Here is a 19,704-nt window from a genome sequence, read left to right as displayed (position 1 = left end):
ACCCCGATGAGTCACAACATTAAAATCACTGACAAGTGAAAGGAACACCACTGATTATCTCATTGCAATCAATGGTACCTGTCAAGTGGTGGGATAGATTAGGCAGCAAGTGAGCAGTCAGTTCTTGAAGCTGATGTGTTGGAAGCAGAAAAGACGGGCAGGCATAAGGATCTGAGTGACTCCGACAAGGGCCAAATTGTGATGGCTAGATAAGTGGGTCAGAACATCTCCAAACCCAAAGGTCTTGTGGGTTGTTCCCGGTATGCAGTGGTTAGTACCTACCAAAAGAGGTCCAAGGAAGGACAATCTGTGAATCAGCGACAGAGTCATTGGCGCCCATGCTTTCCACTGTCCACTGCTGAAAGTGCCGACAATGGGCACGTGAGTGACAGAACTGGACCATGGAGCAAAGGAAGAAGGTGGCCTGGTCTGATGAATCACTTTTTCCATTTACATCATGTGGACGGCCAGGTGCGTGTGCATCGTTTACCTGGGGAAGATATGGCACCAGGATGCACTGGGCAATGTTCTGGTGGGAAACCTTGTTCTGCATAACCTACCTAAACATTTTTGGAGACCAAGTACATCCCTTTTTGGCAAAGATATTTCCTAATGGCAATAACCTCTTTCAGCAGGATAATATGCCCTGCTACACTGCAGAAATTGTGCAGGAATGGTTTGAGGAACATGACAAAGTGTTTTGTGGAGTCTATTCCTCCACAGGTCAGAGCTGTTTTGGTAGCACAAGAGGACCCTACACAATATTAGGAAGGGGGGTTATAATGTTGGGGCTAATCGGTGTACAATGCCCATCAAGAAATTGCCCTTTGCAGAAATTGCCAAGCTTGACATTCTTACCATACAGGTTATTGTACTACCACTCTCAACATGTTATTCCAGTTAGTGACAATCATGCAAAAAATAATTTCTTTACTGCCTCACTTTGCTATGGCACACAAACACATTAGTGTGCGAAAATATGGAAGTGTTCTGTGTATTAGAAGAGAACAGTAGATGCAAAACAAGATGAAACGGCTGTTGCAGAGTACAGGAATGCACTGCTTGCATGCAGTGCATCTCCTCACACAAGACACATACAGTAAACTTAGCAGGGAGGTACTTAAATCCCACAGGTCACGCTACTTCTCCTACATAAAAAGGTATTCAGTTATCTTGTAATAAAATAAAACAGAAATGTAAATTATATTTTAGAACTTCCATTAAATGCACACAAAATATTTGGCGGAGAATAGGCATAAGTAAGAATTGGCTCTAAACACAAAATTAAAGTATTTTCAGGTTTGTGACAAAAAAATGGTATTGGTAGGGATGGTGGATAGTAACAGACAAGCTATACGGTGCACATTTTCCCTTATACTCCTGTAAGCTCAAAGTCTTTATTTACATTGTTTTAGTAGCAATCCTAGTGGTAAGTTAGCCCAAACAACGTTTTGGTGGTCATTCTTGACTCAAGTAAAGTTTGAAAAATAGATGTACTGGTTTTACAATATTCAAAGATCAGATAAGATACCAAAGAGTTCTGTGTATGTCATGTGATCGAAGTCACCCAATATGAGCCAAGCAAGTATTTGAGAATGGCTGAATAAAAGTGGAATAAAAGGAGGTTCCATAAAAAAAACAAAAAACAAACAGTTAGCTTTGAAGGTCTAATACTTTTGCATGGTCCACAACGATGGTTATTTAACATGTGGGTTGGGTGCAAAAATGAGAAAGGAATCAGCAGGTCTGCTGTCCTTGCTACTCAGATTAGGGATCCAATAGTAAAAGAATGAAAGATTAAGCAGGTTTTGTTGGCTAACTTGACTACATTTCCCAGGCATGGTAAACCGTGTAAGCTCAAAACAAGCAGCAGCCTGACCAAAATTCATAGCTTTGAAAAAAAACAAACAAATAATTGGGCATGAAGGGAAACATTTGATTTCTAGACACTTCACTGAAAGTATTTTCTAGGAATGTTCAGTATATCAATGAGGTGGAACACGTGTGCAATGTAATTTCCCCAAATTTATTTGACCGTATTTGCCATGTCTTCTGCTGATGTAGAATGAAGGAATATTCTTAGACTACTCCAAACAGAATCCACAGTTCATCATCCAACACAAGAATTCTGCTAGAATAGCTCTACAAAATATTTTTCTTACTTAAGTCAATGCTGAGAGGAGTGGAAAATATGTGAAAATAGATAAACTGTTAAATTGGCTATAAAACAGATTGCCATCAGACATATATGTAGATCAGAACTGCTCATACAATCACTACAATATGACATTTGTGCTGTCAGAGAACATGGGATTTGGCTGTTTGGACTGCTCAACACCCAGGCCAATCTGGCCACACAAATGCTCCTGTATTTGTTTCTTAGGCTTAAAAAGACTAATCATTCGGAATATGGTCCTCCAGCAAACCGTAACTTATTGCCATGCACCTGTGTGTACTGCCATGGGGTCTGTGGACATTAGAACATCAACAGTCTATAAAATATATTATGCACTACAAAGATTCTAGATCATCAGTCAGTAAGATGGAAAACATATAATACCTAAGAATTTATAATTACATGGCATTAAATACTTTCCAATTTCAGAGTCTCAAATTTATCAAAAAAAATTAAAATTATGTGAGAGTTTGTGAGAACTGCACTGTGAACGCAATGTGGCATACTTGGAATGCCAAATATACATTTAAAAAAAAAATAATTACACCAGTCTTTTCCCACACCCCTCTATGCATTCCACAGATTCAAGTATTTAGCAGTACGTCTCATTGGAACCCTAGGAGGATACACTTAGTGAGCATGTCTGTGTGTGTGAAAATCAGCTAATAGCAGCAAGAATTTACTTCTCGTTTCTGGTTTTCAGAATTTTCTGTTTAACCAGTTTCATAGCTGTACTTCCGTTACTTCATGCTCACAGGGTCATACTTCCCCTGCTGTCTTGTTCTACCTTCTTCTTATCTCCTGATCTAGAAGGCCTCTACTGATCCAATCCCTGCCATTGTATACCTACCAATATTCTTAACTGAAAGTCAGGAAAATATAGGGCACACTAGATACAACTAAATCACGCCCATTTCTTGCAGGCTCTGAAATTCTGAAACGTCCAGCAGAAATCATAACCTTTGGCAGGATGATGGCTGTTAGATAGAGCAAGTATATTAACAAACCATGAACATATATAAGCAGTAAATATAACACTACATCAGTGGCAGGACAATTAAGCTCACTGCAGTCTAGGCCAACATATGGGAGCTGCAACCCAGATCGCTGGAATAGAAGATTTTTACTCACTGTAAAATTTGTTTTTCTGACTCCACTGGGGATACTGCAATACATTGGGTATTTGTGAAATACTGGATGGTGAAGCATAAGTATATGGGTCATGGAATAAGCTTGTGGTTCTTCATGGCAGTCCTTATGCATCCCCAACAGCTCAGGATTTCTTTAATCATGCACTGGTGACTAGGAGGTATATTTACTTAAGGTTCTAAAAAGGAAAAGTGGGGGTGTTGCCCATAGCAACCAACCAAGCAGATTCTAGCTATAATTTATATAGTACATACTAGAAATGATAGCTAGAATTCCGTTTAGAAACTTGAATAAATGTATCCCTATCAATTTGTCTGGGTCAGTAATTATGCTATCCTGTTTCCATAGAAAGAAATCCTTAAAACATGAGCTATTGGTAGAGTACGAGGAAACCACCAACAAATGCTTGCTGTTAATATAAATTACATACTTCCAAACATGCAAGTCACCGGCAACAGGACGGAGGGCGTGGCCACGTGCGATAGGGGTGTTGTAAAGTGCACGGCTGACATTTATCTCCATTCCCCAAACAGCGCCCTAAATTTGGAACTGTCCAGCTGAAATCTTGACAGTTTGGAGGTATGCATTATGAGAGGGAATGCATAATAACTCTCACTGAGATGGCAGTCTTTTTTTTTTTTTTTTTTTTTAGGTCAAAACGCACTTGAAAATCGAATTTATAAAAAACAATAATACACATGGTGTGAGCTCTAAGCAATTCCCAGTGCGCTTGATAAGGCATTCTGTGGTTTATGTCATTTTACTTTGGCAATATTACCCAATTGACACCAACAGAAAACAGTTTCAATTTCCTTATTCACAGCCTGGAAAATTTAAGCCACTAGCAAAGTCCTTGGTTTAACTTTTTTTGGGCACTTCTCCCCTTCTTATGGCAGATGCTGGATCAGAATTTGTCCTGTGTTCTGTACAAGTTAAAATATATTCATAAGTACTGTATATTCAAAATAAAACAAAAAGTTGTATTAGGATTATGCCCACTGGTTAAATATCATAGGCTAGGTGCAGTGTCCAATGTCTGCATTGTGCATTTCATGCAACTAGTACAGCTTCACCTGCTAAACAATACATTGTATGCAAACATGGACACACATGCTATAGTCCTCTGGTTAGTCAATTCTCACAATTGGCGCTGTATAAAAGAGCTTCAGTTCATCTCAAACAACTATAAACTCAGACATGAAACATGCAGAGATCTGTATAGGCAGGTAATATGCATCAGACTCAAAATAAATTAGATTTTTCTTATTTTAACTTACGAGACATACCCATCAATTTAACACATTTTTCTTCCAAGTGCAGGTCAGGGCAGAAAACCTAATTTCCCTATGGCAAAACAGCCTACGCCCAGAAAGCAAGATGTATCCAGCACTAAACAATTAAATTTCAGATCCCTACAACATTGTCATTAGATAACACTGCTTCATCATGGAGACAAGGTCTCTGCTCAATCATATGTCTACCTTATGGATAACACTATTACTTAGGACAGGACTGTACTTAGCAATCTCTGGGAGTTCACAGCTGATGGCAGAAAACCATTTTATCTTTTTGTAGTCACTGGTCTACAGCATCCTCATACAATAAACACACAGAAAAGGGTCACAATTTGAGAACAATTAATAACACTGAATACTGTCAAACACTTTATATGGTCAATGGATAAAAATCTATTTTATGCACATAAAAGCTCCACGAGCTTATTTGAATATTTTTAGTCAAGATGGGTTTCATATGCGTTCCAGGCATTATCAATAGTCTTCACAAAAGGCAATATCGGGAATTAAATGCATCAAGCTGCGTTTTTCTCGGGAGAGTTGAAACTTGCAGATGTATTAACCTGAGATTTGATGTAAAATTGCCAGAGATGAGTTAATTTAAAATCGCTGGTTTCAACCTCGCAGCAAATCGTTGTTCTGATTTTTCCCCAAACTAGCTATACAAATCTCCAAATATATGAAGCTTCGATTTTGCAAACCCGACCGACTTTCAAATATAAATCGACAGATACAACACGCTGCTTTCTAGATGCGAGATTGCCAAATACATGACTGTTACACTGCCCTGCCTTTTCAGCCGCAGGTCCCGGCAGCTGTCAAGTTTCAAAATAGAGGCTTGTTTACACAAAAGAAAGAAAAAGCGTGAGGTTTCCCCATCCAAGCACTATTAACCCTTGTGCTGCCAGTCTACAGCTGCTGCGTTAAAAAACTCAGGGAGCTGCGAGCAAAATGCCGGCGATGAATCTACCATAATAACAGTGCAGGCGTGAAACGTTTTACAGTATAGCGGCCAATTGAATTCCCCCCATAATGTCTACACAGTTAAAGGTCTACATGTAAAATTGTAGAAATGTTTTTTTTTGTTTTTAAACATGTATTGCTATTTTAAATATAGTGGTCTATGTCGACATTTTCTTCCTGCTCACATCCATCTCAGTGGTCATTTTATAGTGGCGAATTAAAAAGATTTACAGATGGTATACTACAGAAACAGGGCTCAGCTAAGGAGAAAGAGTAAAAAATGTGCCAGTTAACTGGGAATACTGCTTTAAACCATAATTATGGTATTTGATTGGCTGTAAAGTACAACCAATTACATTTCCTCCTGACTATACATAAGTGACTTTCACGGCTCCTACCCATGTTAAAAAAAAAAGCATACAAAAGGCTCTGTCGAATAAATTCTAAGTATTCATTTTGTCTATCAGTACAACAAAATTATAATAAAAGGGGGTAGATGTGAATTCCCTTTAACTTAATCACAGAACTCTTCAATGAATTGTAATCTTAGTATGTAGACATTCAAACTTTTATAATTATCACATGACATTGTGAAGTACAACATTTGCAAAACATACAGAGGACCTGACTTTGAAGCTTAGGTTATCATTTATAGAACAACGACTTTCTCTGTATTCAACCCTGGTGTATTTATGAGAGACAGAGTCCATGTTTATTGTAAACACACTGCAAGGTTAAAGACAGATGTTCCTTTCATCTCCTAAGGCAACCAACAGAAAATAGAAGGTTTACAGCTCCCGCAGATAAAACAAAAAAAACATGCAAAGAAAAAAAACTAGCATTATTAACCATGAACATATAGATTATGTAAAAATAAAGCATTAGGAAGCAGCTGACTTGTTTAGGACATGAACACTTTCCAAGACACAGGGGTTACATGATGCAAATGAAGTCAGGCAGATTAATGCATTCTATATACACAATATTCTGTACATTTGTCAGCTACTGGAAGTCTATGTGATAATTTAGTCCTACAATGAATAAAGAAGTGTAAGCATACAGAAGTGTTTTTGTGTGAAATGGGACAATCCCATTGGAAAGGGCATATATACAATTAGCAGCAGTAGTGCACATACTAATATATAGGTTTTCATTGCCAGAGCTATAAAAGTGTGAGACCAACAACATGCATAGGGCTCCCATTTGTATTAGGTTTTCTTGGGAAAGTCCTGGTTTATGAGATAAGATTTCTTTAAAGAGGACACCACAATTAAAATATTATCCAGAGTTATGTTAAATACATATTGAATGAGGGTAGTTAGAATCTTGTTTAAGATTTTACTGGAATATCGCCAGCGTCACTACATGCTACAGTTCTTTGTAGGATCTCTCAATGGAGGTTATGCTATAAAAAGAACAAGACTTATACATACTTTTACTAGCATTAATATTTGCTTAGTGTTTGACACAAGTGGGTAAGGGGTCCTAATGTATGTTTAGGTAGCAAAGATAAAAATACTTAGATGGAAGCTTTTAATACAAAGCGGATTAAAATGTTGATTACAGTGTTTATATCTAATTATATCTAATATATATATATATATATATATACACACACACACACTTACTAATGCACACAAACGACAAATATGTAGCATTATGTGTGATTACAAAAATATGCAGTATATTGACAAAACAAGGCATGTGAAGAGTTTAAGCGCATTCCTTCTGTGACATTGCGGTTTAAAAAAAAAGATTTTCATCAAACAACTAAACGTTGAACCAGGGATATCTACTGTAATCCACACTAAACTATAATTAGAGCAAATCTTATAAAATAAAGCACTACATAAAATTCAACAAAAACACCAGGACACCTGTTCTCTGCACCTGTTGTAAGACTACAACATTTTAAATGTCAAAACACCACATCTGCATTAATAACAACCATATATTAAACCCTTGTAAAATGCATATATTGAGCCTAGGACAATGTAGGTCATCTTATTTTGATGTGCGATAAGTAAACTGTATCATGTAGCCAGAGAGGGGCAGTTTAGCATAACCTGAATCCCATTGATATTTCAGAAACGCATGGACTGAAAATGAACTGGACATTTTTCCCTTGGTAACATTATTCCGCTGGAATCCATGGGAGTTATTTACACATAGTGCATTGCAAAAGCAGTTCTTCCTCTGTTGAGGAAAGATTTCTGTAACAATGGGGTATTGATTTCTGTAACAATGGGGTATTTTACAGGAGGGCGTAAACTTTTGATTTGCATTATCAGTTGATTGGACATTCCTTATATAGGTATAGTTACGACTGGTGTAAGCTGCTAAAACAAGATAACAATCGTATAAAGAGTAAATAAACATCCAACAATAAATTTCAGTATGCAGCACGAGACTATAGATGTGCAATATTAGATAAGGGTATTAAGTGCAGCTTCACAACCGATGCCTTATTGCCAATATTTCATTATGTCCAGGGCCAAGTAATAAAAGTTTGTAAACAGTCTAATAAGTAACTTTCTCTTAATAATTTATGCCAATACAGAAACTGAAATCAGACAAAAAAGCTTTATAGCTCAGCTGTTTTTGGGCAAGTCGAGTACATATATTATACAAAGACACAACCTAGTGTAGGACAGTAACTGTGTGAATTTTATTATATAAAGAACTTCATTTTGGAAGTCAGTGAAGGACTGCTTCTGTAGATTATTATCCTCTAACTATACATAAAGCTAACATATTCTCTCTTAATATGTCAAAAGAAGGGATGAGCTAGAAGGAAAAGGGATCCTACAGTTGTATACCACTGGAGCTAGATGGTTGTTGAGAACATTCAACAAAATCAGCTCTTCAATTCAATCATAAATATGGAAGCCTCTGAATACTTCTGTATGATGAGCAAAGCATTTGCCATACATGTACAATAATATCAATTGATTCGCCCAAGCAAATACAAAGGCTGGAAGCCTGAAAGTCACAGGAATCCTCATGTACATTCTCAGTACATCATACGTAAAGAACTCAGTCAGAAACCTTTGTTATGAAGATGGCAACCTGCCAATGCCCATCTACAAAATGTGCAAGATTTTTAACCACCATGTTTCTATGGGTGAGATTTGGTACATTACTGCATAATGTTTGCACCATATAATTCCAGGAGCATACATATTGTATATTTAAAATATAAGTACACGTATGTGCTTTCATGTATTTCTACAATCATACTCATTCAGTGCAAGTTCAAGAACCCTGTAGCTAATCTCTCTCGTTAGAACCTGGCGATAGTAAAGATGACACAGGGTGTGGCAGAGGGGAGGGAAACACAAGAGACAGGCCAATAAAAAAAAATAAAAAAATTATATCACCTTTCATCCCTTGCCAGCTCCCAGATCACTCAGCAATGGTATAAAGGCTGCACAGCCACATATTCTTTCCACAACCAAATGTAAATTTGCATTCAAAACGTCTCAAGGGAACAATTTAATCAATTTAAAAAGTTATTTATATAATGCCTACATATTACGCCAAGCTGCACAGAGTATATTTAATCATTCACATCAGCCCCTGCCCCAATGAAGATTACACTCTATATTCCTTACCAAACACAGGTTAATGTCAAAAACGAATAAACCTACCAATACGTATTTAGCCCAGTGGTGGTAGTCAGCATATCGATGCGGACTACGCCGACATCTTTACTCCAATCGCCTCCTTCCCGACGAGCACTGATGACGACTGTTCTGCAAAGCAACTTCAACCAATCCCGATAAAGGAAGAAGCCGGCGCCACTTCATGACGTCACTGACAAATGGCGGCGGTATTATCGCTGCTGTTAAGGGGGTAATGCAAGTATGCGCCCATGTACAATGTAGTTAACAAAGCCTTCTACATTGTACATGGGCGCATACTTACATTACCCCTTTAACAGCAGGAATAATACTGCCGCCCTTTATCAGTGACGTCATGAAGTGGCGCCAGCTTCTTCCTTCATCGAGATTGTTTGAAGTTGCTTTGCAGAACAGTGGCGCTATATAAATAAGTGATGATGATGATGATCATTGATACTCGTCGGGAAGGAGTCAAGATTTTGGGGTAAGTCTTGTCAGGTACTCAGCATTGATATGTCGCACCCCACCCATTTGGCCTTTCCGGAGGAAACTGGAACACCCAGAGTAAACCCACACAGGGATAATGATTATTGTATGAATACATAAGAGCACATTATGTACTTATGCTTTAAACTTAACGCAAATTAGACCCTGGTTGTCATTGAACCCATGGCCCCAGTCCTGTGATACAACAATGTATACATACAAATTGTTTTTTTCTTCAATGTAAACAATGCTTATATACTAAAGAAAAAATATAACCACTACTCAACTTTGTGTACATAGTTACAACACATTCATAAAGTATTACATATGTAAATAAATCAGAAATTTGTAACACTATAAATAACAAAAAATAAGGACAAGGAAAAGTCTGCAATATTTATTTTGGTTAGGATTTTCTAAGTGCAGTATCACAAATAACACAAATTTACAAACATTAATGTCACACATTATACCTAAAAGCAACTACTTTAGAGCAGAGGTTGACCTGCTCTTCGTTACAATGAAAGGGCCTCAAAATACTTTCTGCAAGAGTCGTATTACCAAGCACCATGCATAGGTTTTCCTTGCAGACTTCAAAAGGACTGGATAAGAAAAACAAGATCTTATCTTTATCTTAACAGATAAGGATCTCTGATTCTTACACAACTTAATGGAGGTTTAGCAGTCCCCCTAATTTAGGAAAAGTGGCTTGTAATAAATATGCTGCATTAAAGATGATATCTATATATGAACACAAAAATATTTTACTGGATTACAATTGTATGTCTCTGTGAAACATGTTGCCAACATGTTATAGCAGCGATGTAACAAAAGTGTGTACAGATTCCATTATTTTAAAATGCTACATGGGATCCATAGGAAATAAAAACTAACGTATGTTTGCGAACTGTATGACTCTATGGAGTAGGTTTATTAAACTGCAAATTTTAAAAAGTGGAGAAGTTGCCTACAGCAACCAATCAGATTATAGCTGTCATTTTGTAGAATGTACTAAATAAAACTAGAATCTGATGGTTCCCTATAACAACAATCGTCACTTTTTCAAACCTGAACTTTAATAAATATACCCCTATGTCTTGTTGACCTAGGTGAATAATAATGCTTCTTTTTACTAGAATGCAGTTATTTGCACATTTTAACACCAGAACGATTCTGGAGAAATCACAACATTGTGACAGTGGGGAAAAACACCAATAATAATCAAAACATTAAATAAAACTCTTGATGATTTATAACAAACATTTGATCAAATGTTTTAGATTAAATGTCCATAAGATGCTTGTTACATACACTTCATTTTAGACTAGTATAGAATACATCATTTGCAGTTTTGCCACATATCTGAAAGTTGTCCTTGGTGGTGCACAGAGAAGTGATCACGGCCATTAAAGTGTGCGGAACTCAGCACACACTGGAAATAGATTTATATGAAGGATCATCATCAATTCCGTAGCGCTTTAAATTTGGGATCATTTATTTATAGAAACCTACATGGATTATAGTGAAGGTTTCAAATACAAAAGGTGCAACTCATAATAAAATTATGTGGTTCCAGAAAGAACCAGCAGGGCGGATGCATTAATTAGAAGTATGTGTGGCCATACCTGGCATTCTATAATTAGCACTGATTAGAATATTGCAAATACAAAGCAAGTAGCAACCAAGAAGCAGAACTCTGAACTCTTGGCCACGTGCTCAGGCTTCCCAGATGGGCAGATCTGGCTATTCAGCTGGATCACTGGACAACGGTTTATTTAGCCATAAACATATGTTAAGACAAACTGTGATTATCCAAATGCCCCAAAGCAGTAATGCTGGTTGGCAACCACGATCTTATTGTTATTATAATACTGGACTTACCAGCTAGGCAAACTACAAAAACTAACTACTTCTAGTTAGATTGTTATCCATTTAGTCAGTCAGTCATTCCGGGCATCTGTGTGAAATAATGTTAGGGGTAATAGTTTATTTTTTGTATTTGATAGTAAAGATAAACCCTTATACTGTGTAATGTTAATACAAAAACCTTCTATTTCTATTAAGTGGTAAGAATGAAAACATTTTCCATATCCCATGATAGATGAAAATGTGTAAAATTGTTAAACAGGTAATAATACTTCTATATCTGACAGAATTTGAGAAGTTTTACATTGTAATTCATATTGCAGCTGCAGGCAACTTACTGTTGTCTAACCAGACATAAATACACATAACTTAACTGGTGTTTTACCAATGTGCAGCCTGAAGCAAAGGAAAATAACAACATTAAAATTGCTCTTTGAAAACAAAGAAAAAAAAATTCATGGTTCCATATTGGTGAATTTCACCATTCACTAGCTTTATCCTATCCTATACTTCTCACATCCCATTTACATCAGGGGTATTTCTGTTGTGTGGACGAACCCTCTGGGTACCTATAGTTGCCGAAACTATTTTAAAATTTCTGTCAGTGCCAATCAGTGATGCCGTACACCACAGCATTAAACAATCCAACCACCCCCACCATTGAATCTTAATTGGTGTCAGGGAAGCGAAACATCCTAAGAATCTGCCTATTGTCCATTTCCATGTGTCATTTTCCCCAAAACGCAGTATCAGCACACATCAATGTAGTGATATACTGATCACTTTTTACAAGCAATTTAACAGCATAGAATAGTGTGTACAGTCATTTGGGAGAAACCAGGATGCAACATTGAAGAGGTTTTTCATTGTTTGAAGCATAAATTCACATTTCACTGGCTTTTAATATAGTATTCTATCACCTGCCCTGCGAGTACAAGCCCTGTCACACGAGTAAAGCGACAGGACCAGCACCTGATTTGCATCCAACCTGGATGAGATCCAGAAATGCAATGCATGTGCTAAACAGCTGGATCTCTTCCAGCATCACTGGGGCCTACCGAGTACATTAATTATTGAGCAGGAGGTCATTATAAGTCCATACATGCTGCAATATCAGACCAGTTAATGGTGATATTGGGGTCTGTTCAGGCCAAAAAAAAATAGACTGATTCGCGATAATGATCCTCTTGAAATAAAGATAATTATTAGTCGGATAAACACTATAGCCCTGTGTGGAGTTGGAAGTGATGCAGCTGCTTGGCCTGTGGGGCCAAACATCCACATCTCATCTAATTTAGCCACCAACATGTGCAGTCAAATTGAATTAGAATACTTTCAGCCTTAAAATAGTTACAGATTATATGTAATATATATATATATATATATACACACACACACACACACACACACATCTATCAGCCACAATATTAAAACGATGGACAAGTGAAGTCAATAACATTGATTACCTCGTCACATTGGCACCTGTCAAGGGGTGGGATATAATAATCCCACAGAAGAGCTACTGTGGCACAAATTGCTGAAAATGTTAATGCTTGCTATGAGTGAAAGGTGTGTATGGGGGGGGGGAACCTACACAATATTAGGCAGGTGGTTTTAATGTTGTGGCTGAACGGTGTACAGTCTCTTAATTATCAAGAAACCAGTTGTCTGTATATGTTTTATACTAGTCATTGTTTTTCTATTTATATTCTAAACAACTGAGTTAAGTCAGCAATTAATCTAGCAAGTCATCTGCTATTATCTCTGCTTCCATACACCAACAGAAGTTTGTTTTTTGATTTTTTAAAAAGTACAATCATTTCCCAACATTTCCGTTAGCAGAACAGACAGTTGAGATGGATTTTGCATCTATTTACAAGCATGCATACACTTACTTTCAGCTACAAAAAAACAGTTCAACAGACACTGCAATATGTCAGAACTCTGTAGCCCTCCACACATTTTCCTGCTCCTCCACCGATACATTTCCTGTTAAATGTATCATTTTATGTAGCCCAGTTGCTACCTTTGCTGCAAAATATATCATTTTATATATGTACCAAAGTGGCTCAAGAAAACATTTTGACAGGGAATTTTGAGATTTTAAATAGGAAAGAAAAAAAGAGTCAGGTCAAAGCAGGGAAATCTTGAATTTGGAAATGGAAACACTAGTTAGTTCTAACAATACATTAAAAAAAAAAAAAAGCAGGTAAAAGCACCACTGGTTTAAAGTCTACCAGCGTATCGTTTTCAATATAAATCATATGTATATTTAACGGCCGGCATGATTGTTTGTTAACACAGGCAATAGTGCAATAACATGTACAATAAAAATGACATGACTCCTGTATGTTATTTCTAAATTCCATGTTGCACTTGGTTTTGCATTAGTGAACACACATTCCTTCTATAGGCTTTCTGCATGTGGCATCAAATAGGTTGGTTTCAAACAGAATCCCGATTACGCATATTGTCCAACTTTTGATAGCATGTGCAACTGCATATACTACGCAAGAAAGTGACTACAGCTCCACACATACAGATTTTGTCTGTCATTTCGGTTGTTTCATCCATCACAACAGAAAATCAGACTGCATTGTTCTGTGTGTGCTGTCTTTGGATGACCAGTAACAGGGGCCCCCCTTAAAAATTGCCTATTCAACTTCTCCACCAAAAGACCAGAGTCTCCATGTGTGTCATAGATTCATGAATAAGCTGCATTTTTGTAAAGCTTGCATGCAATATTTTTGTATTGTAAAACCTGTGAATCCTTTATTAGCTAGATAAAAACTCTTTGATATACATGTATTTCTGTTGTTGATAGAAAGCATAGGCTCTGCAGGACATTACCTCAGTTCTATTTGTTGGGCTGCCTGTTATGTTACTTTGTTCTTGTATCCCATTTATCTATAGGATAGAATAGTCCTTTGATGGAGGGATTGTAAAGGGAACACTCCTATATCTGAGAGAAGAGAAAAATGGGTGCAACTAGGGATTTTTTTTTTCTCTCTCTCAAGTACAGAGTGACGGTAGAGAACTTTTTTCATTTTGACTTATGTATTTAGAACATCCTGTAAATATCTGAGTCATGTACATAAAAGCGGGTGCTGTAGTTCTTGGCTCCTGACAATGTTTATATTTAATGCATAACAATAGGGACTGCTGAAAGGAAAAACGTTTGTGTTTAATTAATATTAGTACACCAGCTCTGCTCCTAACCGCACACATACACACACGAGCGCAAGTTAATGATCAATGCAAGTAGCAGTGCCGGAAGAGGCGATATACGTCAGCTTTACATGGAACCTGTATATTAGGCACACGTCGTCTCACCTTGAAGCTGTTTAAATCTCCCTTCCAGTACGTTGGAATACTGAACCGAATTAACGAAGGCAGCAGGCGAGAGAGGAGGGGTGCTGGGCCTGGGGACCTCCACATATCCGGGGTCAAACTGAAACATTGTGCAGGTTCCCGATCACCACACTCAGCTCGCGAACTATTGTGAGATTCCCAGTCACTGCCACCACAATAGTGTAATATCCATCAGCATCAGAGGCTCAGGCGAGCAGTAAGTTTAGTGTCAGATGAGATGTGTGGGTTTCACCAAATCCCAAAGACAACCAGGTGCTAAAATCATTCAATAACAATCCGGACACGTTTCCGCATCACAAGAAACAAATGATTTAAAATGCTCTGGAAGGAGGTTCCTAAGGAGGTTCTTTCACGTATAGTTTAAAAATTCCAGATCTTTTCGTGGTCTCTGATCAATCCAAAGTCAACTTCTCCTGGAGAAACTCCGAAATTCATAGATTGTCTTTTAAAGGCAACAGAAAAATCACTTTTGTGGCATAAACGTCGGATTCAGATTGCAGGAGGCTTCTGCCGTTGAAATAGATTGTTTTTTTTAGATAAAAAGTTTTGTGAAGTTTAACTCACTAAAATGCACCTCTAAAATCCTTCAAAGAAAAAAGAGAAAGAAAGATCGGATTTCAGGAATTCCTGGGATTCCTTGCACTTGGGGAGATATATTTTCCCGCTGCTGCTCTTCCTGTACCTTGATCTTATTAAAAGTACCAAACAGGTTAAAATGAAGGCTCGTAGGGTGGAGATTAGCATTGGAAGGGGCAGGTTGGGTGTAACCACTTAGAAAGGTGTGACGGGGGATGAGGGAAGGTGGTACAGTCCTTGATCTCAACGGTGTTGCAATAAAAGTGAAAGACATTTATATGTGATGCTGACTCGTTTCAGGTTGCACAAGGTGTGTTATGTAAAAATAAACTTACTATGCAAATTATATACAGAAGAGAGCATATAAGAGAATCAATACAAACAGTGGCAGATATAGCGAGAATGCAGAATGAGAGCAATGTAAGTTGTTTTATGTGTAGATATACGCTCAATACAACTATTGTATGTGCAAATGCAGCCCTGATGATTAAATATTTCTATAATGCTCTCCATTACACTGACAATGGTATATATGATTACTTACACACACTATATATATAGATATATCGATATATATATCTATCTATAATTCTATAGATAGCTATATATGCCAGTGTTGGCAAACCTGTGACACTCCAGGTGTTGTGAAACTACAAGTCCCAGCATACCCTTCCAGCAATAAGCCACTATATATTGGCAAAGCATGCTGGGACTTGTAGTTTCACAATACCTGGAGTGTCACAGGTTAGCCAACACTGATCTATGCCAACATTTTTTATCCCCCATCAGGAGCGTTCTGCTGCATAGTGCAGGTGGGTGTGGCCACGTGAATTGCGTCATTAAGCCCCACATCAACCGCTCAGTGCCGCTATTTGCAGCCCAATATGCGGTTCTGTCTTTCCCCCTGGGCACACTGGACAGTTGCCTGGGGTCCCACGATTATAGGGGCCTCATAGGCAGGGCCCAATAGAAAAAAAATCTATTCACCCATGTATCAAGGCACAGCTGTATAGCGTGTGTTTAATGTTTAAACATTGATTTTTGTTGCAGGTACCAATAAATATAAACTTAATTTTATTGATCATTTACACTTTTATTCCTGTGTGTAGTTGCATAGGTAGGGGCCCAAGTACACTGCTTTGCCCAGGGGCCCATAATGTTGTTAAGATGGCCCTGCCAATATGGGGGGGGGCGCAGGATGACGCAATTCACTGTGATCCGTGTCTTTAAGCCCTGCCAACACCCACTTCATATAGGAAGTATGCAGGATGTAGGAGGCTGCACTGTTTTACTAGGAGAGAGTCTACAAATCTGGGGTCTCAGGGGCAGGGGTGTATCTACACCCTGGGCCAGTTCCATAATGGGCTACCTTGGGCTGGGTCACCTGCATTTTGTTTCTTTAAAATAGGCTGCTGAGTCAAGTCTCCCCCTCCCCCCCACCGGACTGAAATTTGCCAGCCCTCCCCATTTCTGGAGAGTAGGCAACTATGTTTTTAAGTCTGCAATATGTGTCTTCCAACTGATCTTCTTTGGACCTTTTGTGCTGAAATTGTGCTAAAGTTTATAATTCATTTCAAATCTGACTTATACACATTAGTGGTTTTAATCACAAATAAATGTATGTAAAAATGATTGAACTGGAGTGCCTTATTCAGCTCTGGTCTTGATGTAAACTTGTATTCAATCAGTTGGATGAGCACCCCCATAACAATTTGGTTGATATAGTATAAGACATGAGGAAAAGTCTAAACCTGATGTGAGCAAAAAAATATTGAGTAATCTGAATTATTTGCAAGAAAATAATCAGTATTAACTAGGGGTGTGCACCGGCAACTTTTGGGGTTTTGGGTTTTGGGTTCTGATTAGCTTGAGGTTTTGGGTTCTGATTTGTTTTGCCAAAACACCCCACGAAAGGTTTTGGTTCTGATTTTAGGTTCTGATTTTTTTTTTAAAAAAGCATAAAAAGTGCTAAAATCCATATTTATTTATTTTTTTCACTCCTACACTATTATTAACCTCAATAACATTCATTTCCACTAATTTCCAGTCTATTCTGAACACCTCACACCTCACAATATTGTTTTTAGTCCAAAAGGTTGCACCGAGGTAGCTGGATGTCTAAGCTAAGCGACACAAGTGGGCGGCACAAACACGTGGCCCATCTAGGAGTGGCACTGCAGTGGCAGACAGGATGGCAGTTTGCTAGAGGTGCAAGATGGAATTGTCCTTGGGCCCTCGCACCCACCCTGATGTTGTTGAAATAGGACATTTGCACTTTAACAAACCAATCAGGAACAGTGAACGTAGTTTAATCTCTGGTACTAATATTTCTGGACTGCAGGAACAGTGAACGTAGTTTGAAATTGCAGTACCTATTTTTTGGTACAGCAGCAACAGTGAACGTAGTTTGAAATTGCAGTACCTATTTTTTGGTACAGCAGCAACAGTGAACGTAGTTTAAAATTGCAGTACCTATTTTTTGGTACAGCAGCAACAGTGAACGTAGTTTGAAATTGCAGTACCTATTTTTTGGTACAGCAGCAACAGTGAACATATTTTTATATACTGCAGTACTAATATTTCTTGACTGCAGGAACAGTGAACCTATTCATATATTGCAGTAGAAATGTTTATAGACTTTTTTTATCATTTTTTTTTAAATTATTTTTGTATTTTTTTTTTTTTAATTTTTTCTTAAATAACAATGGCCTTAGCAGAACAGAGCACAGGACACAGCACCACTGGACTCAGCAGGACAGAGCACTGGACAAAGCACCACTGGACTCAGCAGGACAGAGCACTGGACAAAGCACCACTAAACTGATCAGCAGGACAGAGCACAGAATCTCCCAAGTAACCACTGAAAATAAGCAGGACAGGGGCTCCCAAACTACAACCTCCCTCTTCAGTGATCGCAGGCAGAATGAAGATGGCGGCCGCGAGCGGGGAATTTATGAATATCCGAGTCTCGCGACATCCGAAGCGAGACTTGGATGTCATAGCCTCGTTTTGGATTCATTTCGCGGCCGGAAATACCCGAACAGTGCTCGGATCCTGTCGGATCTGCAGTGTTTGGGGGGGCTCCGATTAGCGAAATCTTTAGTATTAACTTGGTTTGATTACCAGTTTGCTTTTAAGTGGGTGGCATAGTGGTTAGCATTGCTGCCTCACAGCGCCGGGGTCTTGAGTTTGACTCCTGACTAGAGCTTATCTGTGTGGAGTTTGTATGTTCTCCCCGTGTTTGTTTGTGTTTCCTCCAGGTGCTCTGGTTTCCTCCTACACTCCAAAAACAGTCAGGCAGGGCAGGGCTGGCAAATTTTATCCCGGGGGGCATGACCCGACTCAGCAGCTATTTGAATGAGAAAAAAATGCAGGTGGCCCAGTGACCCAACCCAAGTTAGCCCACTATGGGAGCGGCCCGGGGGCAGATGCCCCCCAGCCCAGCCTGCCCTGCTGGCAGGTTAGTTGCCTGCTGACTAAAACATACCCTGTGTGTGGTAGGGAATTTAGAAAGCTAATAATAAGCTCAAAGAGGGCAGGGACTGAGGTGTAATGAACACTAAAGTGATGACAGCAGAACGCACTGATTATAATGGATGGCATTATACCAGTGGTCTGGGAACCGGGGTAAATTACCCCAAAATAGGTAAAAATGAATTTCCTTGGGGTAATGCTGCCGAGACACACCACCGGCGGTCATGTGATTTTTTTTTCAATCACATGACCGAGCGGCGGCTCCCAGCAGTCTCCTCTCCTCCTCTTTCCCACTGAATGTTGGGCGGCCCGACGTCATTTTCAGTGAGGTGAAGAGAGGAGCAGCGGCAGAAGAAAACAAGACAAGAAGAACAGAGAAGAAGAAAAAAAGAAGAGAAAAAGTAAGTACAATAACAGAGGCACATAGGGTGAGGGAAGTAAGAGAGGGGGGAACAAAAGTATGGAATACCAATAATTAATAATATATGATTTCCTTCCTTGCAAATCAAGGGGGTAACGTCGGCGTGTCTAAATATATTTTGGGGTAAAAGGTAAAAAAGTTCCCTGACCCCTGCATTATAGAATTCACTCTTTATAGAAATATAATTTACAGTAGCTTTATAATTCCAGATGCTTACTTTCTTTAAAAAAGAGTTCAGCTAGTACGTGAGCTATCCCTTCCCTTCCCCCTCTGCAATCAGACCCCCAAACAGTGACTCTCCTC

At 38.5% G+C, this 19,704-nt stretch overlaps 1 protein-coding gene across 2 annotated transcripts in view; it reads right to left on the bottom strand.

Annotated features, from left to right (window-relative positions):
* Positions 1 to 19,704, bottom strand: part of SPTBN2 (spectrin beta, non-erythrocytic 2) — a 172,901-nt gene that overhangs the window by 59,479 nt on the left and 93,718 nt on the right. Inside the window, exon 1 of one of the 2 annotated variants that reach the window (XM_075188729.1) lies at positions 14,892 to 15,632. The exons of the other annotated variant lie outside the window; for it this stretch is intronic. Within the exon in view, the coding sequence (XP_075044830.1) occupies positions 14,892 to 15,018 (127 nt within the window). The 5' untranslated portion in view covers positions 15,019 to 15,632. Of the gene's footprint in view, positions 1 to 14,891; positions 15,633 to 19,704 lie in introns of those variants that run through there. 2 annotated transcript variants of the gene reach the window in all.

This window comes from Mixophyes fleayi, chromosome 10, assembly GCF_038048845.1.
Source record: "Mixophyes fleayi isolate aMixFle1 chromosome 10, aMixFle1.hap1, whole genome shotgun sequence".
Classification (NCBI taxonomy): Eukaryota; Metazoa; Chordata; class Amphibia; order Anura; family Limnodynastidae; genus Mixophyes; species Mixophyes fleayi.
This window is presented reverse-complemented; position numbering and strand designations above follow the sequence as displayed.